Source organism: Arachis hypogaea, chromosome 18 (assembly GCF_003086295.3).
Source record: "Arachis hypogaea cultivar Tifrunner chromosome 18, arahy.Tifrunner.gnm2.J5K5, whole genome shotgun sequence".
Taxonomy (NCBI): domain Eukaryota; kingdom Viridiplantae; phylum Streptophyta; class Magnoliopsida; order Fabales; family Fabaceae; genus Arachis; species Arachis hypogaea.
Window position 1 is genome coordinate 17,511,029 of NC_092053.1, and position 14,369 is coordinate 17,525,397.

Below are 14,369 nucleotides of genomic sequence, written 5' to 3' on the forward strand. Positions count from 1 at the left end.
TACAAATTAATTAATAAATTATTCAAATTTAAAAATATCATTTATTATGAAACTAAATAAATAATTTTTAAATATAATTTTTAAATATATAAATAATAAACATTAAAATTCAGTTAATACATTAATAATAATAACCCTATGATATACTATTAGTATTATGATTTAAATAATTTTTCACAATTAAATGAAAACTAATGAACATATTATTTGATATATAGTAAAATATTTTTGAATAATAACAAATTTAATTTTTTACCTCTTTAAACTAAATTAATAATTTTATTTGATATCTTTGTACTAAAATACACTATGAATAAGCTACTAATACTAAATGAAATAATTAAAATATATATATATATATATATATATATATATATATATATATATATATATATATTAAAACTGGGTTTTCTCCCAACTAATAAAGGAGATGTGTCGATCCCTCATGACTTCGTTTTTCCTCCAAAATGAATATATTTTTTTATATTCTAAATTATTTTATAAAAAATATCTTTATTATAATTATATTATAATTAATATTTAATGAATAATACATAATTATACTAATTTAGAAATATATCTTCATTATAATTATATCAAATCAATATTTAATGCATTATTAAACTACTTATCAATTATATATCAATTGAGAAGGGCTTTCATTATTTTAATGATAATAATAATAATAATAATAATAATAAAAATAATATATGATAATGATATGATCATGGCACCGGTCGTAGTAATCATGATAAGAATATTTAATTCTAATCATAAAATGATCAAATCTTATGATTTATGCTATTAATAACGCACATTGATTTTAAATATTTTTAGTCATTTTAATTATATTAATTTTAAAAATATTGATATATTTCTAATTTTTATTTATTATCCAATAATAATAATAATAATAATAATAATAATAATAATAACTTGAAAAATCGTATATAAACTATTTCAATTACCCATGTATTATTTTAACTAATTAATTCAATCAATTATTTCTTAATTTATTTTTTTGAATTCAATAAATCAAATAAAATCAATTATACTAATTATTTTTATCAACTAATTGATTTAATTAATTCTTAAAAATATTTTTATTTTATTTATTTAATACATGAGTTATAACTAATTGGTTATTTAATTTTATTAGGATAAATAAATGTCAAATTCTATTCCTAATATAAAAATACAAAATTTTATTCCTTTCATTTTTATTTTACCACTATAAAAGATCATATATGTTAGAAGAAAATATTATTTGTTTACCAATTGATCTTTCATTGGGTAGCTTTTGCAACAATTCTTTTTCTTCTTATGAGGTGTCGTCACAAGAAGGCAACTATCGTGAACACAAACCATCACACACTCTCCAACTCCCATGCTCATCATTCAGAGCAATATATAATATGTTATCCATGAGGCATTTATAAACCATGGTGTTATCATGTATACATAAATAAAAAAATTTCATATTTAAACTTAAGTCGTTTACATGTTTGTGTGGTATATTGTAGTGTAAAATTACTTTTGGTGTTGTACAATGATATTATGGTCTAATTTAAACTTTTACTTTAGAACTGTGTTATGATTTTATTTCATCATTTTCTCTTAGATATCAAGTTGACGTATTTTTATTTATTATTATTGATTATTGAAATGGATGTGATATGAAATTTATAAAAAAAAAAACTCACACAGAATTTATTTTATTGTAATCTTCTATCTCTTCTATTTCATTTTGTTTTCTTCTTATTCATTTTATTTTTTTTAAATATCATATAATTTATTATAATTTATACCAATTAATTAATTATAATTCATTATATCAGTTAGTTTGATTTATTAATTTATAATATGCATAATAAAATAGATCATTTGTTACTTATAACGTTTAAGGCTTTTTTACTTAAATAAATTAAACAACTTTCAAATTTACTCAAATCCCCTAAAGCAATTTTTGAAACGTGAATATCCTAATCTTAATATTATATAAATCGTGCCAGGGGAATGTGGTTTATATAATATGTTAACCACTACACCTTAAAATGATTTATGCATGAATAACTTTTGAGAAATAACACATAAATCGTCCCAAGGTTGTCAGCTTTACTAATTGTATATAAATCGTCCCAGGCTAGGAGGATTTACATGGTTTCAGGCAAAAACACAAGACCATGTCACAATTTATGTATAAGTTGTAACTCCAGCACTCTACTACGATTTATGTGTTAACTGTAACTTCTAGCACTCTGACGATTTATGTTCTAGTAACACTCCCTAAGATCCAACCACGAATTACCTACAACTTTTAGCGTTGTATACAAAAATCTCCATTTTCATCCTATCTAAGCATTCAGCAATAAGGTTGGGGAGGAAGAGAGCCCGCCGCAATGAAGAAAGAGGCATTAAGTGACACGTCTGGTGTACAACAATGGAAGAAGGGACATTAAGAATATCAAATTAAATAAAAATAATACTAAAAAAGAGTACTAAAATTAAATAAAATCAAAATTTCTTATATTGAAATATTAAGAGAGGCTTTAGGATTTAGGATTCATAAACAAAAAATTAATATAAAATTTTTAATATTCGTTATTTATATAATTTTTTTAATTATTTTTATTTATACAAATTTTTTATAAAAAAAAATTTGTTATTTTTTATTTGACTTTGTATATTTCGACTATGTCATTTGAGCTATAACTCATTGGCTATAATATAAATTACTTATTCCATTATAATGATCAAATTAAATAAAAATAATATTAAAAGAGAATATTAAAATTAAATAAAATTAAATTTTTTTAATATTAAAATATTAAGAGAGAATTTAGAATTTAAAATTTATAAAAAAATTAATATAAAATTTTTAATACTCATTGTTCATATAATTTTTTTAATTATTTTTATTTATACATATTTTCTATAAACAAAAATTTGTTATTTTTTTTATTTTAACTTTGTATATTTTCACTGTATATTCTTAAATTAGTACTTTACTTACTATTGTCATTTGTTTATAATATAAATTATTTAATTTGATATTCTTAATGCCCATTCTCTTACTGCTGTATGCCAGATGCGGTCACCAATGCCTCTTTCTCTCCAACCTTATCGCTGAATACTTAGATAGGGTAAAAATGGAGGTTTTTGTATATTTTTGTGTGTAACGTTAAGAGTTGTGGGTAACTCATGGTTAAGTCTTAGGGTGTGCTATTCGAACATAAATCATGGCAAGTTGCTGGGGATTATAGCTGACAAATGAATCGTGGTAGGGTGCTGGGGTTATAACTTACACATAAATCGTGGCAGGATCTTGTGTTTTTGCCTGAAACCACGTAAATCCTCCTAACCTGAAACGATTTACATACAATTAATAAGGCCGGCAACCTTAGACGATTTATGTGTTATTTCATCAGAAGTCATTCATGTATAAATCGTTCCAGGGTGTAATGATTAACATATTATATAAACCACATTCCCCTAACACGATTTATATAATATTAGGATTAGAGTATTCACGTATCAAAATTTGATTTAGGGGATTTGAGTAATTTTAGAACTTGTTTAATTTATTTAAGTAAAAAAGCCTAACATTAATTCTTCTAAAATCTAAATTTGAATAATTATATTATTACTTTTTGTTATGTTTGGATGATTTTTATATTTACTAATATTAATTGTTGATTATTTTTTCGTAAATAAATTGTATTATAATTTTATGTTATTTCATAATTGATTAACGATTGATGTTAACGAAGCTATGTTACTCTAAATTTTATATTTTACAAATATTTTATTTAAATATAATTTTTTAAACATAAAAATATATTATTTTTAATAATATCATATTTTTACTTTTTTTAATTATTCTAAATGAATATTTTATCCAATACTAATAAAGTCATCATTCCATTTACTTTTACTAATCTATTATCTAACTATTATATAAAATTAAAATCGTATTAATAAATTTAATATTAAAGTTAATTTGGCTTTTTATTTAGAACATTTTTCGATTTTTTTAGTCTAATCAACCAGAACTATTCAATTATGAATAGTCACTTCTATCTTATTTTAAATTATTGACTACTTAAAATTAGGGCAATTCACTTAAATAAATTGTTTCACCTTTAAAATTACATAAATGCATTGTTTTCAAAACGAAGACGCAAATGCATTGTTTCACATATCTATGAAAATCGCTACTGGCAGTAGCGGTTTACACAAACACAGAATCCGCTGCTGCCAGCCGCGGATTACGTTGAGTTGTGGCAGCATGGAAACCGCTGTTACCTGTCGCGTAATTATGGTTGGTCAAAAACCGCTACTACCAGTAATGGTTTATGTGCATTGGAACACGTGTGTAAACCGCTGCTGAGTATGAAAACAAATAGTAAAACTAATCTTTATACAAAACAAATGAATTAATGGTATATACTATTTAAATAATATCAAAAATAAAAAAAATTTAATTTATCATTTCACAATATAATTTAAAAAATATAAATATGCATGTAATAAATTTTTTATTTGTATTTATTATTAAAAGCGAGACCAAATTACAAATAAAAAATACAATACTCAAAGTATTAAATTATATAAATCAAGACTAATTTTTTTTATTCTCATCTCTTTTAAAATTTATAATAATAAAATAATTTATTTTTAGTCAAAAATTCACTAAATCATATATTCTCGTTAAAAATTACTTCATTCTTTTTTATTTATATCAACCATACAAAGAAGATTGGGAGAGTTTAGAACATGAGTTATGTTCTTTACTGTTGATTTGCATTTGAGGTTCTAGCTAAATGAATTTTTTTTTTTATTTGTGCAACTTTGTTGTCTTATGCCAAAAAAATAAAAACTATTTGTAATTTATAGTTGATTGATTGGATAAATAATAGTGATAGCATCATAATTTTGATGAATAAAATAAAAAATATACAAATATAAATATGCATGTAATAATTTTTTATTTGTATTTATTATTAAAATAAGACTAAATTGCAAACCAAAGAGTAAGAGTAAGTATTCACAGAGTACTAAAATATATAAACTAAAACTCATGAATAATAAAATAATTTATTTTTAGTAAAAAATAGTGAATTTTTTTATTTGATTTGCTATTTGTAGTGAATTTTTTACTAAAAATAAATTATTTTATCATTCATGAATTTTAGAAGGGATGAAGATAAAAAAAATTAGTCTTAATTTATATATGTTAGTACTATGTGAATACTCACTCTTTTATTTGCTATTTAGTCTCATTTTAATAATAAATACAAATAAAAAATTATTACATGCATATTTATATTTGTATATTTTTTATTTTATTCATCAAAATTATGATGCTATCACTATTATTTATCCAATCAATCAACTATAAAATACAAATAGTTTTTATTTTTTTGGCATAAGACAACAAAGTTGCACAAATAAAAAAAAATCATTTAGCTAGAACCTCAGCAAAGAGCACAACCCATGTTCCAAACTCTCCCAATCTCTTTTGTATGGTTGATATAAATAAAAGATAATGAAATGATTTTTAAAGAGAAAAATATATGATTTAGTGAACTTTTGACTAAAAATAAACTATTTTATTATTTATAAATTTTAAAAGAGATGAGAATAAAAAAAATTAGTCTTGATTTTATATAATTTAATACTTTGAGTATTATTTTTTTTATTTGTAATTTGGTTTCACTTTTAATAATAAATACAAATAAAAAATTTATTACATGCATATTTATATTTTTTAAATTATATTGTGAAATGATAAATTAAATTTTTTATTTATGATATTATTTAAATAGTATATACCATTAATTATTTGTTTTGTAATTATTTTTTTAGATAAATATTAGTTTTACTATTTGTTTTCATACTGGTAGTAGCGGTTTATGACAGACAACAGCGATTTTCATGCTGCCACAACTCAACGTAATCTGCGTCTGGCAGTAGTGGATTCTGTGTTTATGTAAACTGCTACTGCCAGTAGCAGTTTCCATAGATATGTGAAACAATGTATTTGCGTCTTCGTTTTGGAAACAATGCATTTGCGTAATTTTGAAGGTGAAACAATTTATTTAGGTGAATTGTCCTTAAAATTACTAAAATTTAATAATAATATTCTGTTTTATATTTTTATATTTAGTCCAATCCATCTAAGTTATATAATAATCACTTCAATTTTTATATTTTATAATGTAATACTACATACAGTAATAGTAAAATAACATAGTAAACGGTCATATTTGAATATTAAATATAAAATTAATATATAAAAAAATCTACTTAATATACTAAAACTGGATTTTTTTTCAACTAATGAATGTGAGGTGTCAATTCTTCATGAATTTATTTTTCCTCCAAAACGAAAGTATTATTCTTTCTTCTAAATTTATTTTAAAAAAACATCTTTATTATAATTATATTACAATTAACATTTAATGAATAATGTATAATTATTCTAATTTAGGAAAATATCTTTATTATAATTATATAAAATTAATATTTAATAAATTATTAACTAATAAAAGTGAGACATCAATACATTATTAAACTAATTATCAATCATCAATATTTTTAATTATTCTAATTGTATTAATTGATATAGTTCTAATTCTCATTTATGTACAATAATTTTATTAGTAAATATTTGGTACACACATTAATAATGACTCATTTAATTTGATATCAATTAGATAATAATAATAATAATAATAATAATAATAATAATAATAATAATAATAATAATAATAGAAAAGGTATATATGGTACATGCATTGTAGTTTAAAAAAGTAAAACATATTTTAAAAAGGATTGAAGTATCAATAATAAATTGTGATTGATATCAATATTAATAATTAATTTTTATAATTATTTTTATCTACTAAAAATTACATATAGTATTTCTTTTGTGGTATAAAAAGGTTGTGATTCATAATATTTTTGTAAAATTATATTGCATGGACACAAGATCAATTATTTAACAAATTGAATTTTAATTATTATGTTTTATTTTCTATTCCTATTTTTATTCATTAATTATTTTACTTTTTATATTTACAGTAAATATTGAATGTAAAAAAAAATATTGATTGTTATATATTTTATTTATTTAGAGTCATAATTAAATTTGATATAATTATAGCAAATATCTACAATTAATAATAACATGATACTATAATTTTAAGTTGTATAATATAATAAAAAAGAACGCAGCAATTTATATCTGCTTCCTATATAGCAATAATATTATATATTTATATATCTCCTTTTTTAGCTCTTTTCTAAAAATATTGGCATATAATTAATGTAGATAACATATATATTGAGTAAGTATTTCTATTGAATTAATCATAAAAGTTAATAAAATATAATGGCATAATTTTCATCTAATTGTAGCAAGTATCTCTATTAAAAATATTGGCTAATTATTACAGTGTATAATTAATGTGTGTGTGGTAATAGTGAATTTTTACACTTATTTATCATTTAGAGAATTCATAATTTAGACATTCTTCTTCTTCTATTTTTTATTTTTCATATCTAATGACTGCTAGCTACGATTCTATCAATAGTATTACCTATGGTAGATTATGTGATGAAAAAATTTGGAAAATATAGACAAGACTTATTGACTTATAAGGTTATGGAAAGTCTCATTTAAATTTGACAAGAGTAAGACGACTTACATAGAAATAGTTCTAATAGATGTTAAAGTTAGTCGATTATTTTTCATGATTCTTTCAAGTGATGTTAGGTTCAATTTATAAATATTTTTTCTTCGTAATTTAAATTTATTTGATAAGTAAACCATTGCAATCAAAGACAGTGCCATTTAATAATTTTATAAGTGCTAATAATTTTTATATTTAATTTGTTTTACAGTGTGATAAATTTCATTCTTCAATCAAGAATTATTTGACAAAGATGTTTGAGAATGAATTGATTGAGGGAAGGTCTATGTCTTCTCAGATTTTGTGATTGAGGAATCAAGTGAAATTTATACTCCGACTGCACACGTATGTAGAATAATTTTTAAGAAGGAATCACGTATAATAAATACGGTCGATGATCGTAAAATTTCTGACAATCATTTTAATTTTCTTGCTCATGCTGATATATTGAAACAAACAAATGAACAATCCAACTTATTTGGTACCTAGTTAATTTGTATTAATCGACACAAAATTTTTTTTTTTTTAATTTTTGCAAAGAAATCATACAATAGCATCATTTTATCGATAACATAAATTTTAATAGTTTATTTATGCAAATGTTTAAAATTGTATTGCGACTTTTTTAAAGGTATATCTTTTTATTAATATATTGTTAGTTTTATTGTTTAATATAAAATAAATTGGTAAAATTTCTTTAATTTATAAGTAATTTATTATGTTATTCATTTATTTGTCCTTAATTTGATGCTTTTAATTTTTTTTCAATTAGATGTTATTGGACTCTTGACTGAAAAAAAGGGTTTATATCATGATCAAAAATAGGAAGAAGTGACAATTACATTGTGGTTGATCTTCATGATTTAGAGTATGTGAAATTTTAATATTTTACAATAAGATTTTGTTTTATAACAATTATCTATACCTATGCAAAATATTTTATCTTTTTTATTATATATTACTACTTCTTTCTCTTAATTCTTGCTTTTATTTAGAAATAAGAAAAAATAAGGTGCATACTGTGAGATCAATTTACAATCCAATTATTCAATTATCTACGTGATCACTAAACAATCGAATACATATTTATTCTCCAATTTGCAAAATTTAACAAAAGCATTGATAAGCATATTGGTTTATCTTTTATTTAACATATTTATTTATGTTATATTTGTAATCATATTATATCTATTTTTATGAATATATCTTTTTAGAAAATACTCTTAGTATTAGCATATGGTGTATTAAATAAATATTAGTGGTTTTAAATTATGCAAATGTTTAAAATTGTATTGCGACTTTTTTAAAGGTATATCATTTTATTAATATATTGTTAGTTTTATCGTTTAATATAAAATAAATTGGTAAAAAAAATTTAATTTATAAATAATTTATTATGTTATTTGTCCTTAATTTAATACTTTTAATTCAATTTTTTTTTTCAATTAGATGCATGTTATTAGACTCTTGACCGAAAAAGAAGAGCTTATATCATGATCAAAAATAGGAAGAACTGACCATTACATTGTGGTTGATCTTCATGATTTGGAGTATGTAAAATTTTAATATTTCACAATAAGATTTTGTTTTATGACAATTATCTATACATATGCAAAATATTTTATCTTTTTCATTATATATTATTACTTATTTCACTTAATTCTTGCTTTTATTTAGAAATAAAAGAAAATAAGGTGCACACTCTGAAATCAATTTACAACTCAATTATTCAATTATCTATGTGATCACCAAACAACCGAATATATACTTATTCTCCAATTTGCAAAATTTAATAAAAGTATTGGTAAACATATTGGTTTAACTTTTTATTTAACATATTTGTTTATGTTATATTTGTAATCATATTATATCTATTTTTACGAATATATCTTTTTAGAAAATATTCTTAGTATTAGCATATGATGTATTAAATAAATATTAGTAGTTTTAAATTATTTATTATTTATTAAAAAATTTTGTGCATTAGAATTCTCTAATAATTTGTTGTTCATTTTAAGCTATTTTGATATGTTCTTACTTCACGGTAAAATAACATATAAAAATTTGTTAGTAAAAAGTATTACTAGGTTATTTATGATCACATTAAGTATACATATCTGATATATTGAAAAAAGTAAATTACTAAAATTAATTAATAACTATTTTAGAGTTGATATACTTAACACTAGATTAAAAAAAAAACGAACAATGCATAACATGTTACTTTTTTATTAGTCAAATTATTATAATTTAAATTAATTTTAATAAAATAACTTAAAATTATAATTTCAATCTTATCACGTGCATGGCACGGGTTATTACACTTATATATATATATATATATATATATATATATGGAAATTTTACGTATATAATTAAAATCAATTAAAAGTTTACGTATATTTTGAGTAAAATATATGTAAATATATTTTGATATATTATTAATAGATTAATAATATTATTGATACTTTAAATTTGTTGAGTTTATAAATGGTCTCCATAATATATTTTTTAATTATTTCATTTAGTATTAGTAGCTTACTCATAGTGTATTTTAATACAAAGATATATTAAATAGAATTATTAATTTAGTTTAAAGAGATAAAAAATTAAATTTGTTATTACTCAAAAATATTTTACTATATATCAAATAATGTGTTGATGTGTTCATTAATTTTCATTTTATTGTGAAAATTATCTAAATCATAGTACTAATAATATATCATAGGGTTATTATTATTAATATATTAACTAAATTTTAATATTTATTATTTATATATTTAAAAACTATATTTGAGAATTATTTATTTAGTTTCATAATAAATAATATTTTTAAATTTGAATAATTTATTAATTAGTTTGTATTTATTATACAATATATTTAATAATTTATTAGAAAAAGAATATTAATATAATAAATAAAAAAATAATTTATAAAATATTGTTTAAAAAATTATAAGGACAAATAAATTTTTAACCAATTTAAATTTAGAGACAATTAGATTTCTGTTAATTTTTGAAACTGACACGTCAATATTTTTTGTTCAAAATTAACAGAAAAATACCTATAAAAACCGTATTATATGACAAAATTAAAGAATAAAAATTAAAATAAATTAATTTTATTTTGAGGGATCGCATTGTAAATAAACAGAGCCGGATTGATAGTCACTCAAAATCTACCATAATGTGGTGCCAGTTTTAGCTAATATTTATAAGAAGTTAATTAAAGGGGGCGAAGATAATTTCTACAAGTACTCTATGGAGCGATACTTTCAAAATGCCGACTTTCTTTATTTAAATAAAAAATTCTATATTTTTCAATTTAAGTGATAATAGAAGAAATTATACTTTTATATATTATATTTTAATTTTGTATTCAATTCAATTTTGATTGCTGGAGTCTATGAAATTAAGGATAGTTATTAAAGACTTAGTTGATGGAACAGAATAATAACTAAAACTTGTAAATAAAAAATAGATAGAGTTAAATTAAATAATTTCGGCAAAAATTTAAATAGTATAACTAAGTGATAAAATTATTTTTTTATATATTATGAAAATTCATAAAATATTATATATATAAAAGATTTTAATAATTTTTAAATTTTTATTAATTAATGTTATACAAAACAAATTGCAATTTATTTATTTTTATCAAATTATACGATAAATTAATAAATATCAATTTCAGCTTGGTCATCTTATTTAACTATATTAAATTATATGAGAAGTTGATAAATATCAACTTGAATTCTTATCCTATTATTTGTTTACAATATATAATTTGCTAGCAATTTATTCTTTGATAAAGACAATAATTATAAGTAACTAACTTATTCAGTTTTGGCTAAATAAAAAATTGTAACAATTAGTTTATTCAAATTATTACCGTATCAATTTATTTCTTTAATAATCTATATAATATTAAAGAAAAAATTATATTTATTTTGCTAAGCTATAAAAATATTTACGGAGAATATAATTAAATTTTAATTTTTTTTTATTAGGAAAACTTTTCAATACTTAAATTCTTTAACCTTATTACAAATAAACTTCATCCAAAACTCAGTCCATTTTCACTGAGCCAAGAAAAAAAGATTTAATTAAGCTCGCTTGAGTAACACAACTATCATGACCAGCATTGCCAATCCCATAAAAGTTCCTCCCATGGTCACAGTAGGGTTCATGAAATTATTTCCTTTTGCAGTTGTTGTAGTAGTGGTGGTAATTCCAAAAGCATGATCACAGGATTTCTCATCAGATATTGGCCTAAAAGTGTTCTTGACATAACTCGACATGCTGGTTACCATCTCGGCCACTGTGATTGAAGCCTTGTTCAACATGGTGCTCATATAATCAACAAGGACATTCCCTAAGTCAGAATCAGGTAACTTTTCTGTTTCCTCATTATGGGTTAAACCCTCTTCAACACCAGCTGCTACAACACAAATATAATTTGTATTATATCTATCTAGCTAGTCATAAAAAATGTCCTAGAATACATTAAATATTTCTTCCAATATTTGTTATTATTTTTTTGGGTAAAGTACAATTTTATTTTTGACATTTGAACTAAATCTTAATTTTATTTCTAGAATATAAAATATTATTTTTTATTATAAATATTTTATTTTATATTATTTTCATCCTTTAGTTAAAGTTAATATTTTTTCTTCCAAAAATATTATTTTTTCATTATCTTTTTTTCTGTCAATTTCACTCGTAAATTACTACAGATACTATTAAAATTAAATTACCACAATAACAATTATTTTTATTACTTTAAAAAAGATAATAATAAAGAAAATGAATAATTAAAAAAACTAGTTAAATTTTGAAAAAATCAAACTAAATAAAACCGAATAAGATATTTGAAATAAAAATAAAACGTTTTAAATATTAATAATGAAATTAAAACTTAGTTTAAAGGTGAAAAATAGTTGAAAATATATGTTACCTTTAATTATATTTTAGACTTTTAGTAAATATTTTTTTTTTCAAAGTTAAGAGTGAGACTCGAACCTAGACCTCTAAGTGAAGAGAGAAGGATTATGTAGTTTAAGTTATAGTTCGTTAGCCTAATAGATTTTTATTGTTTTCATATAAATTATGTTTAGATATGATAATTGTTAATATACTAATTTAAAGTGACGAATATTTTAATTCACAGAGTATTTAAAAATGACAGATTAAAAAGGAAGAGAAGGAGGGATCAGTGTGATTATACGTTACCTTCATAGAGTGATGATTTGAAAAAATCCTTGAGCGCTGGATTTTGCATGACAGCATTCCACACGTTGAAGTCAGAAGCAATAGAAGCTACAACATTCTGATTAAGGTCAAAAGACAAGTGAAGGTTCAATTATTAGCAACAAATGAAGGACAAACACTGATTCAAAGAATACTTATTTAGATCCTCCTTGCCCTTGATCGTCAGTCGTGTTTAAAGTTAAACAAAAAGAAAAAATCACTGATTACATACATGTGCCTCGGGATTTGAGCTAAGCAAATGAAATGCCTGATGAAACGCATTGATTGGGACAGAAGGGAATGAAATAGTGGTCTCATGGTTGACATAAGAATGATTATCATTGATGTGAGGAGACGCCCATGAAGCCTGGCTTCCAGAATGAGGAGAAGAACACTCCGATCTAGAACAACTCCCACACAGGTATATCCTTCAGGACCAAAAATAAATAATTAAATAAATTCAATATAATGTACTACATTATTCGTAACAACCGTATCATCAGGTTTATATAAAAAAAAATTAAATTAGACAAATATTTATACCTAAATTTTGATAGTTGGTTTTAGTGTAAAATATTTTTGTATTTGTATATATTGAAAAGTATTGTGATTATAGAAAATGAAGAAGCCAAGTAGTTGTTATGTAAAATAAATACGCATATACTCAATAACGATATGAGAGACAGAGAGAGCACTTCTCAACGGCACTTTTCAGCTCCGACGCGGCGGCTTTTGCCTCTTCGAAGCTTGGAACAGTACCGAACACAACTCTCTCCGCATTCGGCTCAGTGTTGTCAACGTTAGCCACTACCCAATCATCAAGATCCCATGGCGCCGACGAGTAAACCGGCGCCACGTCCCCAGCCATTGCTAGGAGCGGTGGTGGTGACGATAGCGCCTCCGGCACATGTCGTGCGGCGTTGCGGAGTGAATGCTCCGCCACCTGGGACGACAACCCATTGAATCCGCCGGCAACCTTGGTCGCTGACCTTATTGCTGCTCCGCCGCCCATGATGAAGACGGTGAAATGAAAAAGCAAGAAGGTGGTTAGCTTCGGAATTTAGAGAGAAAAGAGCTTGGTTTTTGAATCCGTATATGTATTAGATTTAATCAGTTTTTATTGTGATGAAATTCTTCATGAGTAAAGAAAATAATTTACTGTTTTAGATTCTTGGATCTTCCACTAGTGTGTTACCGTACGGTGCAACCTTTTGAATTTCCGAAATTTCCACGCGTCTTCAGCTTTTGTTCTCTACAGTCTACATACCTTCCCACACAAACCCTTCCAATGTCTCTTCTAATTTTACACTAAAATATATTACAAAAGTGAGTCCCTAATATAAAATATATATTAAAAATAAATTTAACCATTTCAATGATGCATGGTTGTTTGAGTGTGCAGTGTGCTGAGTGCTGACA

At 22.7% G+C, this 14,369-nt stretch overlaps 1 protein-coding gene across 2 annotated transcripts; it reads right to left on the minus strand.

Annotated features, from left to right (window-relative positions):
- Window positions 1-11,671: 11,671 nt before the first annotated feature.
- On the minus strand, window positions 11,672-14,088 carry LOC112771672 (uncharacterized). 2 transcript variants are annotated; one of them, XM_025816474.3, is made up of 4 exons: window positions 13,646-14,088; window positions 13,183-13,378; window positions 12,933-13,029; window positions 11,672-12,135 (listed from the first exon to the last, which is right to left on the minus strand). In XM_025816474.3, the coding sequence occupies exons 1-4, from the start codon at window positions 13,960-13,962 to the stop codon at window positions 11,804-11,806; spliced, it is 942 nt and encodes a 313-aa protein (XP_025672259.1). In that variant the 5' UTR covers window positions 13,963-14,088; the 3' UTR covers window positions 11,672-11,803. The 2 variants fall into 2 exon arrangements, with proteins under 2 accessions (XP_025672259.1, XP_072081800.1); XM_072225699.1 differs by having other exon boundaries at window positions 11,672-12,138; window positions 13,646-14,087.
- Between the last annotated feature and the right edge of the window lie 281 nt (window positions 14,089-14,369).